Here is a 24,343-nt window from a genome sequence, read left to right on the forward strand (position 1 = left end):
TAAGTGGAAGTGTCCTTATGAAAGTTTTGTATTTTTTTTAAAACACCTTTACTGCGGCAACGTGGTATTTCTTTGCACTTCTCAGCTTGGCAATTGTGAAAAGCGGGTTTTAAATAATTTTATCAGTTTTCACTTGATTTCTGCTGGGTTAAAGGACTTCATCTATTTATTTCAACCTAAATTGCAAAGAGTTTTTTGTCTGTGTAACCCCCCACCCCCACCCCATTCTCAGAGTGCAGAACCTCTGAGATGAAATTGAACATGGCTTGGAAATGAGATGGTTAGTCCAATTCTTGAAATTGCACATGTTTTAAAATTGTTTGAGACCCCCTATGTGTGTTTTGAGGCTCTTTCTGTATTCAGAGGCAGGGAAGAGAGGCAGGTGGGGAGGGGCAGAGTGAGAGAGGGGAGTGGGTTTGTGTATCAGCTCAGAGCCCCATCCCACAGCCCGAGGCAGAAATCTTTGTGTTTGAGTGAATATTCTGCAGACAAAAAAGCAAGTGAGAGACCTGGGCTTATAAAAGAGGAAAACAACCCACATTTTTTTTTCCTTTTAACCAGGATTTCTCTTTCCCAGTGTAGCGAAGGGTACAAGCCTGGGTAGTGAGTGAGAGGCAGGGATTGAACAGACAGTCCATTCTCTAACAGACAGATTTATTGAGTAATGAACAACTAAGAAAAGCAAAGCAAAGCAGTGATGTCCAGGCTCCAAAAACAAGATCTCACCAATCCGCTGGCCAGACGTGCTGGGAGTCTTGGCAACCTGGAGGTGATGCTGCAAAGGTCCATGTGGATTCAGCTCCTTAAAGTCCATGGTGATTACAAGGTCTTCTGTTCTGCTCATCTTTTACCATCTCTCCAAATCTTTGAGTCTGTTCACACCCCCGCTGTCTTCAGTGGGTGTTTTCCAAGCACGTTTCCTTCTCTTTCCCTCCAAAGACAGTGTCCTCGGCTTTCCTTACCCCCATCTCCCTGGTTTAAGGACTCTTAAATCACACAAGAGCAGCTTCTTAACATCAGTATTTGGGGATGGGAAGTTCAAAAACAAGCTACTTATGCTAACTTTTGCTTCTTTACTATGAGGGTGATCAAACAATGAAACAGGTTTGCCCAGAGAAGTTGTGGAGTCTCCATCCATGGAGATGGTCAAAGCCCAGCTGAGCACAGTCCTGGGCAATCTGCTCTAGGTGACCCTCCTTGAACAGGTGGGTTCAGACTAAACGAAACCTCTCAAGAGGTCCCTTCCAACCTCAGCCATTCTGAGACTCATGCCATCTGCAGGCTGCTTGGCCTGTCCTCCCCTCCTGGATGCCCTCTGGTGACAGAGAAGGCCATCCCTCTCATCAAGGTCTGGCATGGCGTGTGTCCCCACCGCTCAACGCCTACTGGGTTGCAGCCAACAGCGGAGCCAAAAGATCTTCTTGGTGGCAAACACAGAGGCCAACCCAGTCTTGCCCTTGACTATTTCAGGAGGCTCTTGGCCAGCCCTGCTTCTTTCATCTGGTTATCAAAGCAGAGCTTCACCTGCCTCATCCGGTAACAAGTGGCTACCATGGCAAAGCACACACAGATTTGCATTAGCAGGATAACTACAATGGGGTGCAGCAGCGCGTTGAAAATGCCAGTGGCTGTGGGGGACCAGCCAAAAAAAGCCTCCCACCAGTGGTGTTCTCCCGCCCTCTTAATTCGTTCCATTACCTGTTTTATAACTTTACCATCATGGTGAACCGTTATTAGGATCTTTTTAGCTTCGGCCTTGGCATTTTCTAGCAGCTGCTGCAAATTTGCATGCTCTAACATTTCTTTTACAAGTGATAAATCCATACCGATGGGGGTGGGGGTTATACTACGATACAAGGTATAGTTTCTGATTAGCAACTGGCTAGTAAACACAGGTGGTTTATACACAAAATCACAGCCTCTAATAGTAGCTACATTGCAAGCACACATATTTGAGTCGCTAAACACAGTCTGGTTATAAGCTTCGTTAATCTGCACGTATTTACACGCTGTTCTGAAGCACACGCAGCCTTTCCCTACGTACACTAACATGGTTTTGTTACTGCTCTGGGGGTTGATCTCAAAGTGGCACACCCCTTCTTTGGTGTCAAAGCACACATCGCTCGCCTTAAGGGCATCATCCTCACATATGAATCCCAGCCCCCTCTCCAAAATGCAGGCGTCCAAATCTACCGTCTCCCACCTCCCCTCAGACACCCTGGCCCACATGCGGTGGTCCAGGGGGTAGACCACAGAGCCATTTGTGTTTACTCCCAGGGCCACGATGGGGTAGACCTTTTCAATGCGAGCCTCCGCCACAGTGAGGACGTGGGCAACGACCGCGTTGAGGGCCTGGTCGTGGGTGAAGTTGACCAGCCTCCACCAGGCTTGGAGCTGCCGCTCCTTCTCTGTGGCCGCGTCCCACACGATCTTTCGGATCTCAGTGGGCAGGACGCCGTTGTCACCGTCTCTCAGGATACCTGCAACAACACTCTGCACCCACATCTGGGCCTGGATGCAGCTAAGAGCAAGCGAGACGTTACTTTGCTCCATGCCCAGGGCTCGCAACAGCACCTGATGGTCTTTCTCACTTATTTGTTCCCAGGTGGGCAGCACCTCTGACACAAGCCACTGCCCCATCCCAAGGCTGGACAGGGATGAATTCAGGGGCTTGAGGAGGTCCTGCACGCCCAAGGTGACAGTCTCCAGCTTGTTTGCCAAGACTTCAGCATCCATGCTGTTGAGGACTCCCAGGCCAGCAGCTCCTCCTCCCAGCGCTGTGGCCAGCAGGTCCCTCCTGGCCCGGGTGCCCTGGAGGGAGCGGCTGTGGAGCCATGCCAGCCAGCCAGTGTGCAGAGTAGACAGGAAGGGGGCACAGTGTGGTCTGACAGAGGAAATGTTAACAGTGGAGAGAGACAGCACCACCTTCTTTAGTGACCGGACAGGCCCTGTCAACAGCTCCTGGATGTGATTTTTCTTCACTACATAAGGACCTATTTTGGAAACAACAGGGGGCAAGACAGCAGTGATGGTGAATTCTTTTTTAAATCCTTCAGGGCCTCCTATCCACCACTTTCCTCCAAGTTTGGGAGACATTTCTACGCTCAGGTTTCCTTGACACCACACCTGGAGGGTTATGATCAGGTGTGGGCAGCGTCCATAATCCTGATTATACCATGAAGTCTCTGCATCTAATTCAGATCTGTCAAGTGTTTTGGTCTCACAGAGGCAGGTCAGTGGAATGATCCACTTGCGGCTGTTGGGGGCTGTGACAGTCACAGTGGTGCCATTAATCTGCACTGGGTCAGCTACATTTTCTTGGGAGTATTTGATTTCCACTTTTACCTGGTTGCCAATTTCAACATAACGGGGTGCATGCCAGGCCAAAAAATGGCACTTTGAGATCTTAATGGCAGCAAAGGAGGGTGCTGTGGTGCTGATCTTAAATTTAAAAGACAGCCCCACACTGTTTTGTGCCCAGAGGCAAACCACAAAGACTGGCTGGACCAAAGTAAAATTGAACCAGCAGTCCATGTTCTCCACAGCACAGATTTTGTTCTGATTCTTCTTAGTTTTTATTTCAGTGACAGAGATTTGAGTTACTCGCTGGTGAGTGGATCCGTTAATTACCCTGCACCCCACCTTTATTTGCTGTCCCACCTTTCCCAGCAGCTGTGGAAGTCTGTTTGTGCTGTCCCAGCCCCACTCATTTTCCAAGTACACCTCTGACCCATGCATAACCACTGTTGACAAATTTAAGCCTTTGTTAGAATTTAATCCCATGATCCCTGTGTGTTTTATGTATGCTTGGGACCAGGGCCAGTCAGTCCCAATTTTTGTGTGCCTCCTAAGCCTGTGCTGGGCTGTGGCCTGTGTGTCAAGGTGCCTTTTTAAGTGAGAATGAATGACATTTTTACCAAGATGCTGATGGGTTGGTTGGACGCACTGGGTGCTCAGCACTATGCACATACCAGAAAGCAAAGTAAATCCTGCAATCACAAATTTGAAAGCATTTTCCCCACAGCACAAACAGGGCTGGTGATGCCACGAAGATCGCCCTTCCCGCTGGTCACAATCGCCTTCCATTTTCCTTTATCTGCAAAACATAAGCAAGGCGGGCTCTCCAGCCCCGTTAGTTTCCCTTCCATGCTTTTAATTGTGAAGAATGGAACCATTTCTCCTGCCTTTTTGCCCCTTTTCTGATTTCTACCTGGTACACAGAGGGGCTGGCCTTGTTCACAACCCTAACAGGCCCCATCCACTGGGGTTCCAGCACCTGGTTCTTCTCCCTAACCCCTCGGTATATCACCAGGTCCCCTGTGTTCCACTCCATGGGGCGCAGTAGCACTCCCAACTGCTTATCCATCTTAGGGATGCTGGTCTCCTGCACTGAGGCGAGCTGGTGGTAGGTGGCTGACACCGTCCTTAGCATGTCCTGGACCCACCTGTCCATCAGCACGCGGGGCTGCATTTCATCTGGGGGCTCCCCTCCTTGCCACCAGTGTTCCAGAAACTTCGGGTCCCTTGAGGGAGGAAATTTTGGGGGAGAAAGTGTTTGAGATGCCAGAGACCCCCTCAATGCCAGCAAGGTCAGTGGGAGCTTATGATCCCAGTCTTTCCTTTGCTGGTTCACAAGTTTCCTCAGTGCTGTCTTCAGTGGCTGGTTGGGCCCCTCTGCTGAGATTGGCTTCTGGAAATGCCCTGTGATGTGGAGCTTTTGCTTGATTCCCAGGGCCTGGCACACCCCTTTTGTGACTTCCCCAATGAAGCGTTGGCCGTGCTCTGAGTGAATCTCCTTTGGGATGCCCCACTGTGAGAAGATGTGCTCTACCAGGATCTTTGCAGTTGCACTGGCTGAGTTGTTTCGAGCTGGGAATGCTTCCACCCATTTGGTGAAGATATCACTGACCACTAGGCAGTACTTATTGCCTTGGGCTGTTTGGGACAGAGGGCCAATAAACTCCATCTGCAACTTGCTCCATGGCCCAGAAACCCTCTGGTAGCCCAGGATGGCTTTGGCTACTTTGGCATCAGGATTGTTGGCTGCACATGTCAGGCAGTTGCTGACATACCTCTCCACATCCTCCCTCATTTCGGGCCACCACCCAGCACCCTGCAGCCTCACCATGGTCTTGTCTGTCCCCAGATGCCCCTGCTCATGAGCCAGGGCCACCAGCTCTGTCCGGACCAGTTCAGGCACCACCCAGACCGGGAAATCTGCCCCCTCCCTCCGTGCCAGGATCAGCCCTGAGACATCTTTCCACACCCTGCACCCTTTGTACTCCCTGCCCTGCGCTAACTCCCAGAGCCTGGGGTCCTGTGCCTGCAAGCCCACCAGATCCACACTCTCCCAGTGCCTGCTGGGAGCCACCAGCACTGGGCCACTCTCTGACATCTTGCTGGCTTTCCACAGCTGCCCTTCCTTAGCACCTTGCTTGGCCTTGGCATCTGCCTCCTTGTTCCACTTGGCTTCCTCTGTTCCCTTCTTGTGGGCCTTGACCTTAATGATCTGTGCCGGGCACGCCCTCTGCTCTGCCAGCCTTGACAGGTACAGCAGCTTTTTGGCATAGGTGACAGGCTTGCCATCAGCAGACTGCATGTCCCTCTCCCTCCAGAGGGGCAGCCACTCCAGCGCCACACGCACCACCCAACCCGAGTCTGAAAATATGGCCAGTGGCTGGTCTGGCGGCGTGTTTTCCAGGGCAGCCATCACGGCCACCAGCTCGGCGGCGTGGATGGAGTGCGGCAGGCACTTCCCCTTCACCACCTCCCCCGTGCCCCTGTTGACAGCGGCATAGCCCGTGTAGGGCACCCCTAACTCGTGGTAGTTGGACCCATCTACGAACCACACAACGTACCCTCGTTCCTTGGCTTCCTCCAGGCTGAGGCTGCTCTCAAAGAGGGGTGCCCGCCGTGGCTTGGGGTCAGTGAGGGAGACTCCTGGCTCCTCCCCAACCCTCTCTGCACTGATTAGCACCCTGTAGGCACCAGGGGAGAGGTCCCTGGGGGCCTCCTTGTTGGTCAGCGCCAACGCCCAGTTGGCCATCCTGGGGCAGCACAGAGGACCTTCATCCCCCTTTCCCAACAAGAGGTACCTCACCGGGGTGCAGGAGGTCCTCAGCAACACTGGGGCCGACCCCACCAGGTACTCCCAGTGCTGCAGGGCCCAGGTTAGGGTTAAAACCTCCCTCTCGTAGTCACTGAACTGTTGCTCGGCTGGCGTCAGGAGACGCGAGGCGTGGGCAACAGGGAGCAGCTTGGCACTGTGCTGCTGGCCCAGGGTGGCCTGCAGCCCCATCCCCGTGCTGGCCAGCTGCAGAACGTAGGGTCTGTCCCCTTGAGGATGTGCCAGCATGGGGGCTCGTGCCACACTCTCCTTTAAGGTTTTCACTGCCTCATCCTGCTCTGGCCCCCATTCCCAGGGGGTGTTCTTTTTCAGGAGGTGGCAAAGTGGGGCTGCTTTCTCTGCATAGCCCTCAATGAACTCACGGTACAACCTCAGGAGGAACAGGAAGGACCTCAGGGTGGTGGTATCAGATGGTGCTGACATCTTCTGTATTAGCTCAACCCTCTGCTTTTCCAGTGAGCGCCCTTCCTCCCCCAGGGTCACCCCCACAAAGGAGACCTCCTTCCAGCACAGCTGGGCCTTTGTGGGGCTGATCCTGAAGCCTGTCTTCTGGACAGCCCCCAGCACCTCTGCCAGCACCTCCAGGTTCTTCTCCTTTGTCTGGGTGTGGATGAGGATGTCACCAGCACAGGACAGCACGCTCTCCCGGTGGCTGACCTGCTCCCACATCCTCACCACGCGGGCATGGCAGATAGCAGGGGCGCTGTGGAAACCCGGAGGGACTCTGGTGAAAGCAAATTGCCGTCCTCGAATCGTGAAGGCAAACTTGTGCCAGGAGTCAGGGTGCAAAGGGACAGCAAATGATGGGCTGGTCAGGCTGAGCACCGAGAACCACTCGGAGCCCCGGGAGATGGCTGCCATGATGTTGGGATACCTGACCACCGTGGGGGTCTGCATTGGGGTGACTTGGTTCAGGGCACTGAAATCGACTGTCAGCTTCCACATTTTCCCATCAGCTTTCCTCAGGGGCCACACTGGGGCATTGTTGGTGCTCTGCTGCTCCACCAGCATGCCCTGGTCCAGCAAGGTTTTGACCGTGTCCCACAAGCTGTCCTCAGCCTCAGCCGGGTACCAGGGCTGAGCCTGAGGAGGCGGATCTGGCCCTTTGATTGACACAGCAGCATCAATCTGCCCACAGTCCAGCTTGCTCCTTGCCCAGACCTGGGGGAACTGCTCTGTGACCCGTTTCACCCGGGGCTCCCACTCCGGGTGGACCAGGATCTCAGGGGCTTTCACTGACATCACCCTGTGGCTTGCCGGGATGACGGGCAAATCAATTTGTGGGCAGTGTAGCAATGCTTGGTTTGCCAGGTCCACCACCACTCCCATCTTTGTCAGTGCAGAGATAGCTAAAACTCCTGGCTTTCCTTTCATTTCTATTTTCCCAAATTTTTCAGACCCTTTGGCAGCCCCAATTTCAAAGGGTATGGGCCCTGTGAACGGCACTGAGGATTTCTGGCCGTTCGGCCCTGTCAGTTCAATAATTTCAGAGGTTTGGAAGATCCCGGCTCTGCCGGGGGCCATATTCAGAATTGAATAAGAGGCACCAGTATCAATTAACATCACTTGTCCAAGCACCCCTCCTCCAATAGTTGTATCAACTATCAGGCGCCCCCACAAATCGGTCTTAATCGGTGCCACAAAAAGGGGCGATGCGGGTGCCTGGCAGCCCTATTGCTGAGCCTTAGCCCCCGGGTCAATCAGGTGGGAGCTGCTGTTTTTTTTGGCCTCATGCAGGGCCAGTTTTTGGAAGAGCTCCGCATCCGGCAAGCCATCAATGTCCTCCTGTTTCTCATATTTTATCAAGCGCTTCCTCAGCTCAGCCCGCCAAGGGTTAGACTTCTGAAACCTCATCCCTTGCTGGTTCTCCTTCCCCAACCCCCCCTTGCTATCAGGATCTTTTCTGTTGTCTCCTTGCATTTTTCTCATCCCTGCATTTTGGAAAGACATGCCCAAGGCTTTCCCTTTCTTCCCCCCCAGCATGTATCCCGGGAATGCCTGCTTTTGCAGCTCAAAATTCTGGTTCAGGATCTGCTCCAGCTCTGAGAGAGGCTTTTTGGCTGCATCCCCACCAGCAATCACCCGCAGTGGGGGTGTCAACCCCACCACCAGTGGCTCCTTGAATTCAGGCCTGTCAAAATCAGGGGGGGACTCCTTTGAGCCAGGCAGCCCAGCCATCTGGTAGAGCATCCTTTTACGGTTAACATAGGCATCAGGCCTCTCCTCGGGGTTTTGCTTCTCCTGGTGGAAGAGCACTAAGGGGTTGACCTCTGGGAAGAACACCTTCAGCACAGCCAGCTGGACATCCCCGATATCCTGGACATTGCCCATCTGCACATCCCCTGGCAGTGACGCAAAATCATCTGGTTTCATGCACTTTCTCACAATGTCTATCAGGTCACTCACAAAGTTGCCACTCTGGCACTTGGGCAGACGCTGGACCCTGGACAGCCAGTTAATTGCTGTCTCCTTTGTCAGCGGCCCCAGCATCTTCCCCACAGTCTTAATCTGCTCAGGGGTAAACCAGAGCACAGCCCTGTTGGTGTCTATGGGCTGCAGTGGGGCATGGCTGACTGGCTCTTCGTGGGGAACCTTTTTATCTTTGGAAGCCTCTACCTCCCCTACTTGCAGCTGGCACACCTCCTCCCGCAGAGGAGCATAGGGGGACGGCCTGGTGGGGCTGTTAGCACCCCACACATCATCCTCATAATCGTAGTGGGGTGGGTGCAGGTCCAGGGAGTCCTCCCCCTCCCCATTCCCCATCGGGGTCCTCTTGCCTTTAATGGCAGCCACAATGCCCCTTGACACCCCCAGCTCTGCCTCCAGCTCCTGGATCTTGGCATGGCACACCTTGTGATCGGGGCCAGTGCCCCGGTCCCGCTGGACGTCCTGCAGGACCGCCCGCACCGCGCTCTGCGCATCGTGGGTCTCCCCAATCCACTTGCCAACCTCCTTCTTCAGCTCCTCCGTTTTCAGCTTCTCATAGCCCAGCTTGCTTTCCAGCCGGGTGATCTCCACCGCGCTCCGCAGAGAGTCCCCACACAAGCCCTGCACCTCCGCCCGCAGGTTGTCCACCTGGATTTTGAGCTCCTCCTTGGCCTGCTCCAAGGTCTGCACATTCTCAAGAGCCTCCTTCAGCAGTTTGGACAACTCCCTGCCTACCATCAGCAAACCCTGCAAAGCCGCTCGCTTCTTACACTTGTTAGTGGGTTTGGGCTTTTTGTTCTCCTCGGACCAGCTCTCCCACTGCTGGCACAGCTGCTGGTACGCATCCGGGCCCTGGAAAGACCCCGCTGACCAAATTGGGGGGAGACACTTCTGGAGCACAAACTGCTCCAGCTTCCAGCTGCTAACGATGTCGCTCATCATAGCCAAGGGGACAAGTATCTGAGACGGCTCCGTCTCAGGGCGAAACTACCATAACACACCAGCACTGACAGCCCCTTCAACCCCTCCACAGAGCGAGGCTGCAACCCCACAGCCCACCCTTCCGAAAATCCCCCGGGGGGACACCGAGCCTGGGCACAAGGGAAGGGAAGGTGGGAACAGGAGGCCGCAGCCGAGCCGGCAGCTGCCGCAAGCCACCGGCTCCCGGGAGGGAACGGGGAAGGGATGCGGGAGCGGGTGAGGCAAAGGAGAGATGGAGCAGGACCCCAGTAATAAGATCTCACCAATCCTCGGCTGAACGTTCCGGCAGTCCCAGGAGTTTGGAGATGGTCTCTGCAGAGGTCCAGAAGATCCAGCACCTTTAAGGTAAAGGTGGCCACGAAGTCTCTGCCTGGTGATTTTTATAGCCATGGCAAGTCTTTGTTTGGGGCTGATGACACCTGTGTTTACTTCCCTGGCGGCTTTTCCTCCTCCGTGTGCTGCCTTCCCAAGGACACTTTCCTTGTCTTTCCTTATCCTCTTCAACACTGATTAGGGAAGCTGAGATCACACAGTAGCACCTGCACTGCCCCTTATCTGTTTGGGGAGGGCCAGGATTAGGCAAGGCTCACACTAAACTTCTGCTTGCACCAAATGTCCTGAAGAGGGAGAGCTGGAGCCTGTCCTCTGACCGTCCATCCTTCCAAATCCCCCCATGGCCCCCTCACTTACTGCACACCCCATAGCACCTGGGCTTTGTGAGGAGATCACATGTGAAGCTCACACTTGACACCTGCAACAAGCACAGTCCTGCCAAACCAACCTCCAAGCACAGATCTATTTGCCAGGAGGGAGAAAATTACAGGAAAATTCACATCAATCGTCATTTAGATCCATTTTGGCATCTGGTCTTTAAAAGCAGGATTTTTCCGTGCCACAGCCCAGCTCATCATACACTGACATGGACCTTGGGGTTACCCCATGAGATGTCAGGAGCCTCCACTGTGATATTGCATCAGCTGAACTGCAGCTGTAAATCTGCACCTGCAAAAGCAGATGGACCCCCAAACCTCACCATACAAACCACATCTTAGCTTGGAGAAGTTTAGAAAATTTGACAGACTTGTTTTGGGTTTTTTTTTTTTCCCTGCTATTACACTCAGACAAAGGTACCAATTGTCTCGCTCAGTGAAAATGCTATCATTTTCATTACTGCTTTTACCTCTGATTAAATACTGCAGAAACTAAAGCCTCCACTAGAATAAAACAATTTTTAAAAATCGTAAAATGGGAAAAAAAATGTTCATGGCTGCTGTAGCCCCAGGGAGTTTCAATCCTGCACCCCTTTACCCCCAGAGCAGCCCCTATTTCCACATACTGCAGTACTGGCTTGTTGGACTGACTTGGAGGCTGAGCAACCCTCAAAATCAATCCTTCTAACCTCAAAAGCACAGAGAGCATGATTTTTTCCTCTATTTTTGTGGTAGCTGTTTTCCCTAGACTGGCATTTACACCCTAGCTGCAATTAACCTCCTCTGCAGCATGAGAGTTTAACAGAGCCAGGTCCTGCTTCTTGGCTCTAAACACAGTTCTTATACACCAGTGCTTCACTTTAGCCCCCAAAACCAACACTTTATTGTAGGAAATTCATAAGAGGGGGAAAAGAAAGAGTAAAAAATGCAGAAAAGATGGTGAAAGCACCAGAAATTAATCTCAACGTGGTGAGGTGGGCAGGATGCATGCTAAAAAAAAGAAGATGGGTTTTTTTCTACTAGGATGAGTTCACAGGGAACATAGCTGGGCTGGGGACAGGGATGGTTGTCTTTAATTTCAGAAAAAGAATAAAATTCCCCTGGAAATTGTGCAGCTACATAGTACAAATACACCAAAATTCAGCTATTCTCCCCCAGTACAGCCCAGCCATGAGCCAAACACTGGTGATTAGGAGCTGCTGTTCCTCAGCAAGGTCACCAACAAATCCTGGTTGTGTGAACAGATAAGATCAACTTACACCCTTCTTTCCTCCCATTTTCTTCCCAGGACAGCAGCCCCAAACAACGTGGGGATGTTACAAACAGCAGCTGTCTCCTGCACATTCACACAGTACTTTGATTTTTGTCAGAGCTTTGCTGCCAGACAAAAGTATCCCTCCTCCAAAATGTTTTCTTGTAGGAGCAACAGCCAGTCCTGAGAACAGCTTGGCCACTGGTAAACAGCTCCACTGCATATAAACAGCAATTTAAAAAAAAATTATATTTAATCCATTTTCAGTATATAATACTTTTACATTTCATGTATTTCTTCTGCTTTCTCTAAAGTTGTTATAATGTCCTGGGGAGTCATCCCAATGTCACACCCCCATCTCCGAGGTTGTAATGATGGCAAAAGCCACCTCTGGGAAAAATTCTTGTCCTGGCCAGGAAGGCAGAAGTAGCTCCAGGTGACAGCAGCAGTGGGAAAAGAGGGATGCAGCCATTGCAGCAGCTGGGGATTTTGGGCTCACCTCACCGACTTCACCACAGGGGTGAATGGAAAATTCACTTGCAGTGGTATTTCTCATAAGAGGCACTCTCTGCCCCCCTACCTCAAAAAAGAAGAAGTGTTTCACCTTATTCTAGGGAGGGCCCCAATCTCGAGGTGATGTGAAATAAAAGGGGGCAGATGAGCAGAAGGTGAGGACAGCAGAGGCAAGTGTTGCTGCAACCCTCATCAAGGGCTCAGCTCTGAAAATAAGAGCTTTAAAGCACTGAAATGGTTTTGAAAACACTAAAATTTCCTTCTCCTGCCAGGAAAGAGTTAAGGAGAAATTCAGCCCACCCTAAAGTTTAGCAGATGAGCCTTTTGTGGCAAGGGTTTTGCAGCTAGCAACCCACTTCGAGCAGGAAATTAATTTAAACAGAAATGGGGAGAGGATGTGTTACAGCAGCACGGAAAAATCTGGTATAAAACAGACCAAAAGCTCACACTGTACAAGATGCAATATTGTTTTTCCTATTCATCTGCCAGCTGAACCCTGGGGGAAGTTTCTCAGTGCCCCTATGTGGGATTCCCTTTTCTGGGGAAATGCTGGAGCATGGTAAGGACGACAGGTATCTGGATGAGAGAGACATAAAAGAAAATTTAATCTCACTTGGCAGCCAAGAGGGCAGCAATAAATAAAAATAATTAATAATTTCTATTTTTTTTCCAAACATGAAAATATTGAAAGCTGCTGACACCAGCTCATCTCCTTAATTTCACCTCATGTACTTGTATTTGAATCCTAAACCCCAAGTGCTTCAAACCTCTTCCTCACAGACATTTCAAAGTCATTCTGATATTTTATCATTTAAATATTTCTCTCTATGAGCTGCATGCTGTCACAGCTACCAAAGCAGCACATGCTCTGAGGTGAAAAGCCCCAGCAGAATTTCCTCATTTTTGTGGTTTTTCAGCCACAAATTTGTTTGAGGTTTCTTGCTCTTGATTTCAAAGCTTTCTGTGATGCTTCACATCTCTGCTTTATGTTGGGTTGGTCTGGTGTTCAGCACTTTTCAGAGAAAAACACCTGCTATAAATTTTTTCTGAAGAAAACAACTCCACAGATCAAACTGCATCTTTTCCTTGTTTTAAATGCTTTTTTTTTTTTTAATTATTTCAGCAGGGAGAAAACCAGACAAAATTCATGCTTTCCTGCTTTTATCTCTAAGACCATGGTCTTACATTTGTAATTTTTTGGATAGGATAGAAGTAGATTAAAAGAAGGACGAATAACTGGGTGGTGAAATATGAAGAAATTAAAAATCAGTGAGTTTTTTTGGTTTTATTTTTCCAAAGGGGATTTAAGGGTACCCTGTGAAGTGCTGGAGAAGGGCACAGGGCTGCTGCCCTGATGCACTCCTGGGTTTGGGGCTCGGCGCAGAAGAAGCTGCCAGGCTGAGGCTCCAGGTGCTGCTGTGGCAGAGGCTGTTTGGCAGCTGCTGGTGAGAGATCTGCACAGAGAGGGGCAAGGACTTCCTGAGGTGAAGCCAGCCCTGCCACCAAGAGGTGACAGCAAGTGGAAAGGGGGAGCTGGCACAAAACCCCTCCGTCACCGAGGCCGCCACCATGGCCCGGCCATGGCTCCATCTCTGCATCTGCCTCCAGATCCCAGGTAAGAGGGACACATCTCTTAAGGGCTGAGGGCACCTAAAATCCTGCTGGAGCATCTTCTCCACCACACTCCAGCAGCTGGATGATGGAAGATTAAATATGCCATCACAGTAGAGATCTACAGGATATTATTATCTATTTCCGATGATTTTGGATCACGCTGTTAATGACATGGTTTAGGTTTTGTTCAGCCCTGAACTGGTCAGAAAGTGGGACCAGTTGATTGCTGTGGGTCCCTTCCAACTGAAATAGTCTATTCTGTTCTATTCTGTTCTGTTCTATTCTATTCTATTCTATTCTATTCTATTCTATTCTATTCTATTCTACTCTATTCTATATTCTATTAATATTTCAATACACAGTGCTAGAGACACCACAGAGTTTTTACTCCTCAGTGCAGATGGGCTGTAGGAAGCTGCTAAAGGAGAGGTTAAAACAGCTCCTCTCTCCACTGCCTGTGTAACACAAATATGACAAACATCCCAAATTTCCTAAATCATCCAAAGACTGAGTACTTCCCAAAGGCCACAGCTGGAATTGGTGTGTTTTAAAACCATTCTGCCTTAGAGGTTCTGATATCCTATAGATCTGTGAGGTGGGGAGCCCACTGAGAAAACCTCAATAAATGTGAGTTTGCTTTGCCCATGCAAAAAGAAAAGGAATAATTTTTAAGTTTCTGCAGGCTGGTCTGGTCAAGCACCATGATGCCCCATGGTGCCCCTGAATATACACCAGGAAAGGGAACAGACAGGTTTGGGGGTTGAAAGTATGACTGAGGAGGAGTTTTCTTCTCTGTCTCCATCCCAGCTCACTCCTGGCTTGACCACTGGCACTGAGCTGGGGTCTTCCAGAATCTCTTCTTATCTTTTCTGAATTACATTACAGGGTCTCCAACAGGTCAAGGATAAATTTTTCATGGAGAGTTGTGTTTCCCATACCAGCAGAGCCACACCTCAGGACACTCAAGGAGACCCTGAAGCCCCCATGTGCCATGGCCACACACATTTCATCCCCTAAAAAACCACACAGGTGTTTGCCAGGACAAAATCTAAGAGAACTATGCTCTAAAACGTTAAAATTATGTATTTTAATAATAAGGAGACAGTAATGTTGTCACAGAGCCAGAGGATGTGGGGAAATGCTGCAGATTCTGTGCAACACCAAAATGTTGGCATTGCAGTGTTGGTAACAGGGTTGCATGAGGCTGAAAAAGCTGCTGTGAGCAACTCCAGGATTTAAAGGAAAAAGGAACATTTTAAAGTAAAAAAAGACAAGAAATATGTATTATTGAGCTTTTTGCACAGCTTTAAAACACGCCTGGGAAAGAGATGGGGGAAGCAGGAGTATCCTTATCTCCAGAGGGCTGTTTTTCCTCTCGGGCTCAGAGTATCTGCAGCTTTGCAGGACTGTTTGCTGAGCAGCAAGGATCACAAGTTACCTGTTATCCTTTCCACAAGGACACATCCTCGCTCTCACAGACACTCCTCACATCTGCCTGGGCCAAACAAGACTTAGATAATTTCCACAAAAGCTGCAAAGCCCAAACAGGGCGATGCGATGCCAAACCAAAGCTTTGAACCCCACCGCTGCCCCTCACTCCCTCTCCTTCCCCATGTCTCAAAATTCCTTTGAAAAATAGTATTGTCTGAAAACCACTATCAAATTGGCTCATTTTGAAATATTTTGCACATTTTTTTGGTCTCCTTTTCTGCCCCTGAAATGTCTATAAATGTTGTATCAGTTGGAAGAAAAAGTTGGCAAATCGGTTAAGAGGTATAAAAAATTTGTTGAAAAAGGGGTAAAATATCTGAAAAATGAGAAAGGTAAGGAGGGCAGGAGAGGGGCATTCACAGGAGCAGGCAGGGATGCTCTTCCCTGTACGTACAGCCCCAAGAACACCCTCAAAACCATCCCTCCATCTCTCTTCCTGCCAGTAGCCTCCTTCTTAGATGAGTGTTTACAGAGAAAAGGCTGCCTGTATAATTTGGTTTGGTCAAAACAATAGCTGGGGAACCCAAAGAGACCTCTGAGGGAATTTGGGAGCATCCTGATAAAAATGCTCCTGTTTCTCACATGTGACCCCTCTGGTCTGTGTGTCTATGTGGTTTTATTAAGCCCATAAAGAAAATCTGTACTTTGCACGAAAGAAAAAAAAGTTGAATTAAAATAATAACTGTATATTTCTCTATTTCCTTAGGCTTTTATACAACTCTACTTTTAACCCAAATTCCAAGGCATATTCTAACCCAAACTAACAATAAAACTGAAATCCTCTGTGAGCTGAAGAAGGAGCACACCGGGGTGTACTGGTACCGCTGGAGCCAGGAGAGGCAACATTTCGAGTTCTTGTTATTTTCCAACACACTGGGCAAAGCCACATACGGCCCAAATGTGAAGCAGGACAAGTTTAGTGTCCATGAGGCGAGGTCCCACAGCTCCTACAGCCTGCACATCAGCCACCTGCATCCCTCAGACAGCGGCACCTACTACTGCTCCATCTCCCAGTCCTCCCAGCTCCTCCTGGGCAGCGGGACACAGCTCACAGTGGGTAAGCAGCACCCTCGGGCTTCCAAAATGGGCCACCAGCACCTTGTGAGCAGGTCCCCTGGGAAATGGGGTGATTAGTTTTGGTAGATTCTTCCCAGTTTTGAGTTGCAAGGTTGGGGGTCTGGGTTTTTTTTCTATGAGACAGAAGGAATCTGTAATATATATATGCAGGAAATACAGAAAGTAGCTAAAATTTAAATCAGCTTCTGTGGTAGTCCTTTTGCCATCAGCAGGTGCTCTGCTGTGGGCATGCCTTGGGCACAGCATTGCTCCTCGTGCTCTGGGATTTCCATGTGAAGAGCTGGTATTGCCATGCCCTGTGTTTTTCTCATTCCCTGCTGTGCTTTGGATGAGAGGCTGGATGTGTGCCCTGCTCAGCTCACAGGTCCTTCCATGCCTTGGTTCTTCCTGACCCTCACTCCAAGTGACAAGAGCAGCATCGAGGCCAGAGAACATCACCCCTCTCATCTCTGGGGTGGGTCTGATGGCAGCTTTCAAGACCACCTTTCCAAAAAAAAAAAAACTGAAGTGGGATTTATTCCTCAAAGCTCACAACCCACTATCCCTGATAGTAAATAGCAGTTTTCTGCAGGTGCCATGGGAGGAGAGAGGCTTTACAGACATCTGGGTCATACAGAAGCTCTTTTCAGACCATTTTCCTTTTGACCACAGAGCAGTAGTTGATGCAGAAAAACTAATGTGTTTGAAGTGGGATTTGGCCTCTATTTTTGCAGACTTTTAGGGAGACAAATAACTTATTTAACTAAGATACAAATAACTTATTTAACCAAAATGCCACTTCTGACTCTAAAGCAGACCCTGTGTCCCAGTTTTTCTGGGGGTTTTTTGCAAATATACTCTGTACCTTGAACTGGATGAGAAATCCCTTTTGGATTCTTGCAGGCTCGGAGAAAAGCTGGTTTAAGATAAAGGAGAATTATTTTTTTAACAGCTCTGCACATATCTCTGTGCAAAGCATGAAAAGCAGGCTTGAAATGCAGCTTGATCAAGGACACCAATTAAAAAGTAAACAGCAGCAGGTGTTCTGGGAAGACTCAGGCTTTGCTAGATATTTTCTTTTTTTTCCTTTTAGTTCTCATGATAAAACAAATTGTCTTTAAGTTTCTCCTCCCTAAGTCTATTATAATTTAAGGGAGAAGTTATCCAGATAAATCCCAGAGCCCTGATGTCTCATCTTTTCATGTAAAAGAATGGTTGTTTCTGTAGGAATTTACATCCTGGATAGAAACAGGGGGAAAAAAAATAGTTTTTGATCCTAAAATTTTTTGATGCCTAAAATTTTGAATAAAATATATTTTGAGCAGTCAGACATGCAACTATTTAATGACATTACTGGCATATTTTCCTGGCCAACTTTATTCAGAAATTAATGTGTTCCATTTTAATTCAGATACACCATAATAAATCCTACCCTCATTTTATCAGAAAAGAAAAAAATCAAATGTTGGGCAAATTTTAGAGCAATGAGAATAAGGAAAAGATCCAGAAATCCCTTAAAACATTCCAGTGTTGCTGAAATCTCCTGCTACCTGATTTTGTGCAATTCTAGTGAGATGATGCTTGGCAGCAAATGCCGCTCCAGCAAGTTTGGGGGTTTTCCCTGCATTAGCCTCCTTTACCTGTACATTGCTTTATTGATGCTTTTAAAAGCTCTTGGTAACTTCTGTCAGCCCCAAGAGGCTGAGGTCAAGCTCACCCTTCTGAGTGACACAGCCCTTTGCAGGTTTGGGTTTGTTCAAGGGCCAAACCTTCCCCTCTTGCCTGCTGTTGGAGACCTCCCTGCACCCAGTGCCACCCTCACCAAACTCTTTTTCTCCTTATCCCCCAGTGGATGCTTTGCCTCCAAAGACCACCCAGACACCGGTGTCCAAAAAGCCAGTGCCACGGATAACCAAAGGCAGAGCTGCCAGCAGGGAAGGTATGGCACTGGCTCAGCTCAGGCTGCCTGGAAAAAGGGGTTTGCTGAGCTCTTGGGGTCCTGGGGTGGGGTTTGTCCTGGGGTGGGGGCCACCAGTGTCACCCTGCAGGAGTGGGTGCCTGGGTCCAGATGGACCCACTGCTCTGGGTAGAGCTGACTTCTGCCTGTAGGAGAGATTCCCTGGGCTATCCACAGGTTTAGGGGGCAGGATGTATTTATTTTAGGTTCTCATGGCCTCAGAGCCAGGTTCCCTGCAATGTGTTCCTTACTGTGAGAGGGACTGAGTACCAGAACTGGTTGCCCAGAGAGGTTGTGGAGTCTCCCTTATGAAAAATATGCAAAAGCCACGTGGACACAACCCTGTGCCCTGTGCTCTGGGATGACCCTGCTTGAGCGGGAAGGTTGGACCAGGTGACCCACTGTGTTCTCTTCCAACTTCACCCATTCTGTGGTTCTGTGGTTCTGTGGTGCATCCTTCAAAGGACACCCCAGGGTGATGGTCACACCCTCCACCGCTCCTCTGAGGGCCTGCCTTGCTTTTCTCCCTTCCCCACCCCTCACTCCATCCCCAAAGCTGTCGGAATCTGTGGGTATTGGTGATTCCGAGATTGTAGAAAGTCTCTGTCTTTCTGCCCCGTTGCCAAAGAAGAAGCCATAATTGGTCTGTGCTGGTTTCAAGGCTGTTTATTCTGTTTATCTCTAACCTGTTCTGCTGCCCTGCCGCAGCTCTGTCCTGCAGGGCAGCGTGTGGGGCTCTGCCCTCAGTGGGATGTTACAAACATTATATACCAGAAACTACCTGTGCTGGATTTACAATAACGTGCCAATATCTGTCACCTACGTTGAACAGTGTGTCCCCAGCCTGAACCAACAGAAAAATGCCAACACCGCAGTGAAACATGGAGGGCATGAAGAAGGAGAAAAAGGACAGGACACACCCAATTTCCTCCATCTTGTCCCCTCTGAACCCCTAATCTAGAAACCTAAAATTTTACTTTTGCACCCGTGCCACACTTAATTATTACTTATATCAAACACTCAAAGCTTGTAATTCATCCTGTAAGACTGAAAACTCCTCTCCATGGACAAAGATCAGAGACAGTGTCTCTGGGGGCTCTGTCCAGGGGGGTTCCTGACCCCTGCCAGGGTCCCAGACCTGCCAGGGCAGCCAGAGGGAAGCCCTGGATTCCCACACAAAGCTGCTGGGGCAGGGTGGTGCCAGCTGCTGAGTCCTCTCCTGTCCCCAGGTCCCTGCAGCCCCCTGGTCTGGATCCCACTGGCCGCTGCTGTCCTGCTGCTCCTGCTGAGCCTGGTCCTCACCACCCACCGCCTGTACCGTGAGTGCCCTGCCAGCATCCCAGGGGTGCCAGGCCCTGGCACAGCCCAGGAGGGCATGGAGAGCCAGGAGGGGCTCCTGGCACTGATGGACACTTTCTCTTGTCTCTTCCCAGGTCTGCGGCGGAGGCTGTGGCTTCGCATCCACGGGCAGTAAATCCCAGTAAATCCCAGTAAATCCCAGTAAATCCCAGTAAATCCTGCTACCCCCCTGCCTCAGACAGGCAGGGAGAAGCCACAGACTTCTCTGCACAAAGCGGAGCACTGCCTGGACATGACCCAGGAAGGACCTGGCAGGGGACAGATGTGGGTTTGTTACCACAAAAGTGACATTTCTTTCATGCATGACTTCAACATTCTCCTGGACACAGCAGCTGGCAAAAGGACCAAGCTGGATTCTGCAGCATCCTGAGCACTCCCCAAAGGACACTGAGCAGGGCAAATGCCACAGCTGGCTCTGCACAGGGGGAAAGGGGCAGGTACCAAAGGGATTCAGACGGGCTGGAAAGCTGTGAGCTCCTTGGCTCTCCTCTGTGTTCATCTGTAGGACAGCACAGAGGTGTTTTTTTGCTCCTGTTAATACTGATTGATAAAAATTTGGTAATCAACACCTTGAGAGCAACCAGCAGGAACGGGGCAGAGGCAACTTGTAAAGACCCTGTGCAGGTTTATTCATTTCCAAAAGTGAATATATCACTCCGTTATTTTGTTCTGCAGGCTGCTGTCTTTTGGTCCACACAGTTGTGTGGCAAGCAAGGAACCAGAGCATCCAACCAAGAAAGAGTTAAAGCAGAAGCTCCAGGGGTGAGCAGATCTGGGAGGGTTTCTTCTGCCATGGGAGTCTGCAAACAGCCAGGAGTGGGAGAGGAAAACCAGACAAAGCCATGCTCACAAGGCCAAACACTTGGCACAGCCTGAAGGTCAGCACCACCTCTGAGAGCAAACAGAGGGCCCCAGGGGCTGGCCCTGAGCCCAGCAGCACAGCATGGCCAGTGGGAAGTGCCCTGAGTGATGCCTGGCTGTGCTGAGCCCCGGGTGACACCCCTGTGTGCTGGCCCCAAGGGACACCTGTGCCCTGAGCCCTGTGTGACACCCCTGCATGATGAGCCCGGGCGATGCCCTCGTGTGCTGAGCTTTGAGTGATGCCAGAAGCAGGGAAGGTGTCCCCAGGGATGCCAGCAAGGCTCAGCTGCTGCCCAGGGTGCCAAGGCAGAGCTGGGGCTGGAAATTTGGCATCCTGCTGAGCACAGGCAGCGAGCACTCGCTCTCAGGTGCACCCCCAGCCCCACATCTGCTCACACACAAGCACCAGCACTGAGCCAGCTACAGTGAGGGCAAGGGGAAGGTGGTCCAGAGTCCCCAGGGTTGGGGCTAATACAATCTTGGGATGAGCTTGTGGGTGAAAGCATCACAGTGGCAGAGCAGCATCACTCCGGCCCTCCCCGCCCTCCCCTCCCCGCCAAAGGGTGCTGCTGCTTTCCACTTTACACTGAATTTTCTGTAGAGCTGGGTCTCAAGTCCAGCTGTTGGTGCTTCCCCTAAATGATGCAGTGGATAAATAAGGCTGGCAGTGGATCCTGCTGAGGCAGCTTTCCCAGGCTGTGACACTCACCGAAGCTCTCAGGCCACCCAGCTGGTGGCTGTGGGGACACCAGCATGAGACCCCTCCCCAGGTGCAGCAGGGAGGGGACTCTGAGCATCTCTGCCTCCCATACATCACAATTGATCCTCTCTGAGAGCTCAGATTAACTAAACCCATCATTTTCCTGTCCTGCAAGTAGTGAGCAGAGCTTTGCCCCAGAAGCAGGTGGTTTTTATGGTATGTACATTTTTCATGACAGCTGTAAGAAAACCCCTCTGAAACATCCCATGTGCAAAGGTTTATTCTTTAAAAAACAGCAGCTTTCCCTCTGCCTGCAGCTGCTTTTGCAATCCCAGCTCCCTTTCTCACACTTCAGGAGTCCTGATCTTCATGTCTACCCTTTGTCCAGCTCTCCCAGCAGCACAGGAGAGGACCTCCCATGGCCAAGCAGCAAATACAGGCTGCAGAGCCCAATCCTCATCTCCTACAGGCAGGTGAGCAGCCTCAGGGATAAACCTGCCCAGTCCACTCCTGCTCCTTCTTCTCCACACTCAGGACATCCTCAGAGTGTCTGACCTTGGCTGAAACCCCTCTCCAGGACAGCACCATCTTGTCTTGATAGGCTTCAGTCACTTATCCCAGCTCCAATAACACAAGGACAAAGGAGAGGGATTTACTCCTTGGCTCCCTGCTCACCCACAGCAAAGAATTTGGTCAATGTCTGAATTCCTCAATTAGTCTTCACTTTTCCTTTGTATTAAAAAAAAAAGCAAAACCAAAACAAAACCCACCCAGACATTACATCACCTGTGTGCAGTGAAAACAGGAGAGGACAGCAACAGCCAAAGACATTGTCTGGTCTATTGAAACACAGGTTTGGGCAGTTCACCAGTAGAAATTATGAAAAAATAATAGCAATTTCTATAATCATCAATAGAGTGATTTAGACAGTAAAACTGGGAGAGATTTTAGCAGCAAGTTTCACAACTGTGGGAGTTGATAGATTAAAAAAAGATTCCCATTTCAAAGACATTTTTTTTTCCCCAGAGCATAAATAAGCACGAAACTGAAACACCAATGAAAAGATGCTGAGAAAATGATCCCAGTTCCCTGACATCTGCAGCTTCTTTGCTGAGAGTGATGATGCCAGCCAAGGGTCAGGGATGCCATGTTCTGTTGTGGCACAGTGTTCCCAACTTGAAAAATAATGGAAAAGTGTTTCTGTAAAAAAGTGCATCTCTGTAATAGCATGGATCCACAGAGAGAGGAAGGTACAGGTGACAGCATTGTCCATCACAGTGTCACTTCTGCCACCATGTCCTGGCACATGAGGGTCCCTAATTTATTCCTTGATTCCTTCCAATGATGGATCAGCTTTCTCCTGTCTCCCTCTGTCACCATCCTTCCTGCAGCAAGGAACAGCCATACCTAGAAGGAAAAATAACAGGATTTTATATATATAATCCAAATATCTTGCTTCAAACGTAAATAAACTATTTCCTCTTAAATGACCAAAAGAGACACCACAAAATTTGGACAAAGGCAAAAGGACAAGGAGGGTTTTGCAGATGTATGGGTTCAAGAAAAAAAATTTCACCTATGTTGTGCTCATCCCCACAAATTACTGGGCAAGGAATTGTAAAATAGATCAAAAATTACATGTTGCAATAATCTGGTTTTGTATTACTTTATTTATTTTATATTTTATAGTACATATTATATATTTGATATAGCACAGATATTAAATATAGGATCTATAGACTATATACACAGAATATATAGAATACATATTCTATATTATAAAAATGTAATCCAATTATTCTCTCAATGAGCAGTGCAGATCTTGAAAGCATTAAAATATTCAAAGGACGTAGATACAGAGCAGAAACAGGGGTACTTCAGGCATTGCAGTAAATAGTCTTCATGGTTTTGTTACAGTTCTGTAAATGCACTTTTTAAAAAATGTACAGCCTTTACAGAATATCTCAGTTGTTAATCTAATATTGGAAGTGCTCAATTTTTCTTTTCTTTTAAACTGCTCAGTCATTTTTATGTGGATGGTCTGTGTTTTTGTGATACAGGAAAGTAAATCTAATCAGGTGCAGTTGAAAACATTCAACTGAAAGCAAACTATTGACACGAGAGCAAAGTTATCTCTGAGTTTAAAGCTCCTAATATATAAAAAAAAAAAATTCAGTCATAAACTGCTGAGTAAGGCACAATAACTGACAAAGGCTGAATAACACCTCTATTAAATTATTCAACTTGAAATTTGTGAAAAAAAAAACCAACAAACAAACACACACAAAAAAAAAAGGAGATATATTATCCATGGGTGCTGTTTAAATTCCTTCAGATTTATTCTCACCCAGAACAGCTCCATGCACTGTAGCTGTTTAATAAATAAGTTGTCCTGGCAGGAGAAATGGATTCACAGCAGGACTCCTTAGCATTCAGGTCAGACCTGTTAAATGGGAATTTCTAAATGTCTTTTTCTGTCACTGTATAAAATCAGATGTGTCCCAGAAACTGCAAGAGAAACCCAAAAAAGCCCTCTAGGAATAAAAAAACTACCTCCTGGTACCAGTAGTACTTTTTGCCCCTATTTCTCTGGACTTCAATAAGCCAAAAATAGCAATGTGTTAAATTTCTGGTTTATATAAACAAGAAATTCGGTTTTTAAATATATTATTCTAATTATTGTTTAATATAATTTCCAGATATTAAAGTATATATTATTTGCTGAAGTAACAAGTCCTTGTGTATATCAATATACCTATATTGAGTGCACTTGGTGAGATCTGCAGTTTCTGTGGGATTATAAACAAATATTTGTTATTCCAGCATTCATTTAAGTGGAACACATATTGGACCAAGTCAAAAATAAATTTCTACAAGGTATGTATTTTGCTCCTCTATTACCTTGCTACGAGAGAGGTTAATTTGAGTTCCTACACCAGTGGTTCTTTCACATGAAGCAAAACTCACCCATGCTTTAAATGTTTGCAAGATGACAGGAGCCTCAAAATTCCTCCCTCAGGTATTTGTGTTTTTCTACTAAAGTTCAACTTCTCATTTAGCCTTTAAGATACACATGTGCATGAAAGGGGGCTGCATCACACTGTGAAGAGAGAGACTATCATTATTGCTATTTACACTTTCTGATCTAGGTAGTAAATGAAAACCAGATATTAAATACTCAAAAAAAAAAAAAAAACAAAAACCACAAACAGTGATGACATCAGCTCAGATTCTTTTCTCTGCCAGGTACAACATATCTAAGTGCTGTTGCAACAGGGATCTCACACAGCAAAAT

General features: G+C 48.6%; 3 protein-coding genes across 4 annotated transcripts; 1 reads left to right on the forward strand and 2 right to left on the reverse strand.

The window, feature by feature from the left end:
- Positions 1–637: 637 nt before the first annotated feature.
- LOC115494875 (uncharacterized) lies at positions 638–10,061 on the reverse strand. Of its 2 annotated transcripts, XM_030270499.4 has the most exons (2): positions 9,799–10,061; positions 638–4,096 (listed from the first exon to the last, which is right to left on the reverse strand). In XM_030270499.4, the coding sequence occupies exon 2, from the start codon at positions 4,084–4,086 to the stop codon at positions 1,462–1,464; it is 2,625 nt and encodes an 874-aa protein (XP_030126359.3). In that variant the 5' UTR covers positions 4,087–4,096; positions 9,799–10,061; the 3' UTR covers positions 638–1,461. The 2 variants fall into 2 exon arrangements, with proteins under 2 accessions (XP_030126359.3, XP_072783999.1); XM_072927898.1 differs by lacking the exon at positions 9,799–10,061 and having other exon boundaries at positions 638–4,393.
- On the reverse strand, positions 7,799–9,496 carry LOC115494876 (uncharacterized). The gene has a single exon (XM_072927899.1). The coding sequence runs from the start codon at positions 9,494–9,496 to the stop codon at positions 7,799–7,801; it is 1,698 nt and encodes a 565-aa protein (XP_072784000.1).
- Positions 10,062–12,884: 2,823 nt separating the features above from the next.
- On the forward strand, positions 12,885–20,157 carry CD8B (CD8 subunit beta). The gene is given in 7 exon segments (XM_002187084.5): positions 12,885–13,407; positions 13,410–13,520; positions 13,523–13,625; positions 15,822–16,172; positions 18,021–18,110; positions 19,358–19,447; positions 19,562–20,157. Coding segments are annotated over 7 exon segments (933 nt in total). The 5' UTR covers positions 12,885–13,260; the 3' UTR covers positions 19,603–20,157.
- Positions 20,158–24,343: the final 4,186 nt, after the last annotated feature.

Source organism: Taeniopygia guttata, chromosome 4 (assembly GCF_048771995.1).
Source record: "Taeniopygia guttata chromosome 4, bTaeGut7.mat, whole genome shotgun sequence".
NCBI classification, from domain to species: Eukaryota; Metazoa; Chordata; class Aves; order Passeriformes; family Estrildidae; genus Taeniopygia; species Taeniopygia guttata.

What these genes read in the sequence shown, in the direction of transcription:
- LOC115494875 (XM_030270499.4), bottom strand. Translation starts at nt 4,086, where the DNA reads ATGGAAGGCGATTGTGACCAGCGGGAAGGGCGATCTTCGTGGCATCAC.
- LOC115494876 (XM_072927899.1), bottom strand. Translation starts at nt 9,496, where the DNA reads ATGATGAGCGACATCGTTAGCAGCTGGAAGCTGGAGCAGTTTGTGCTC.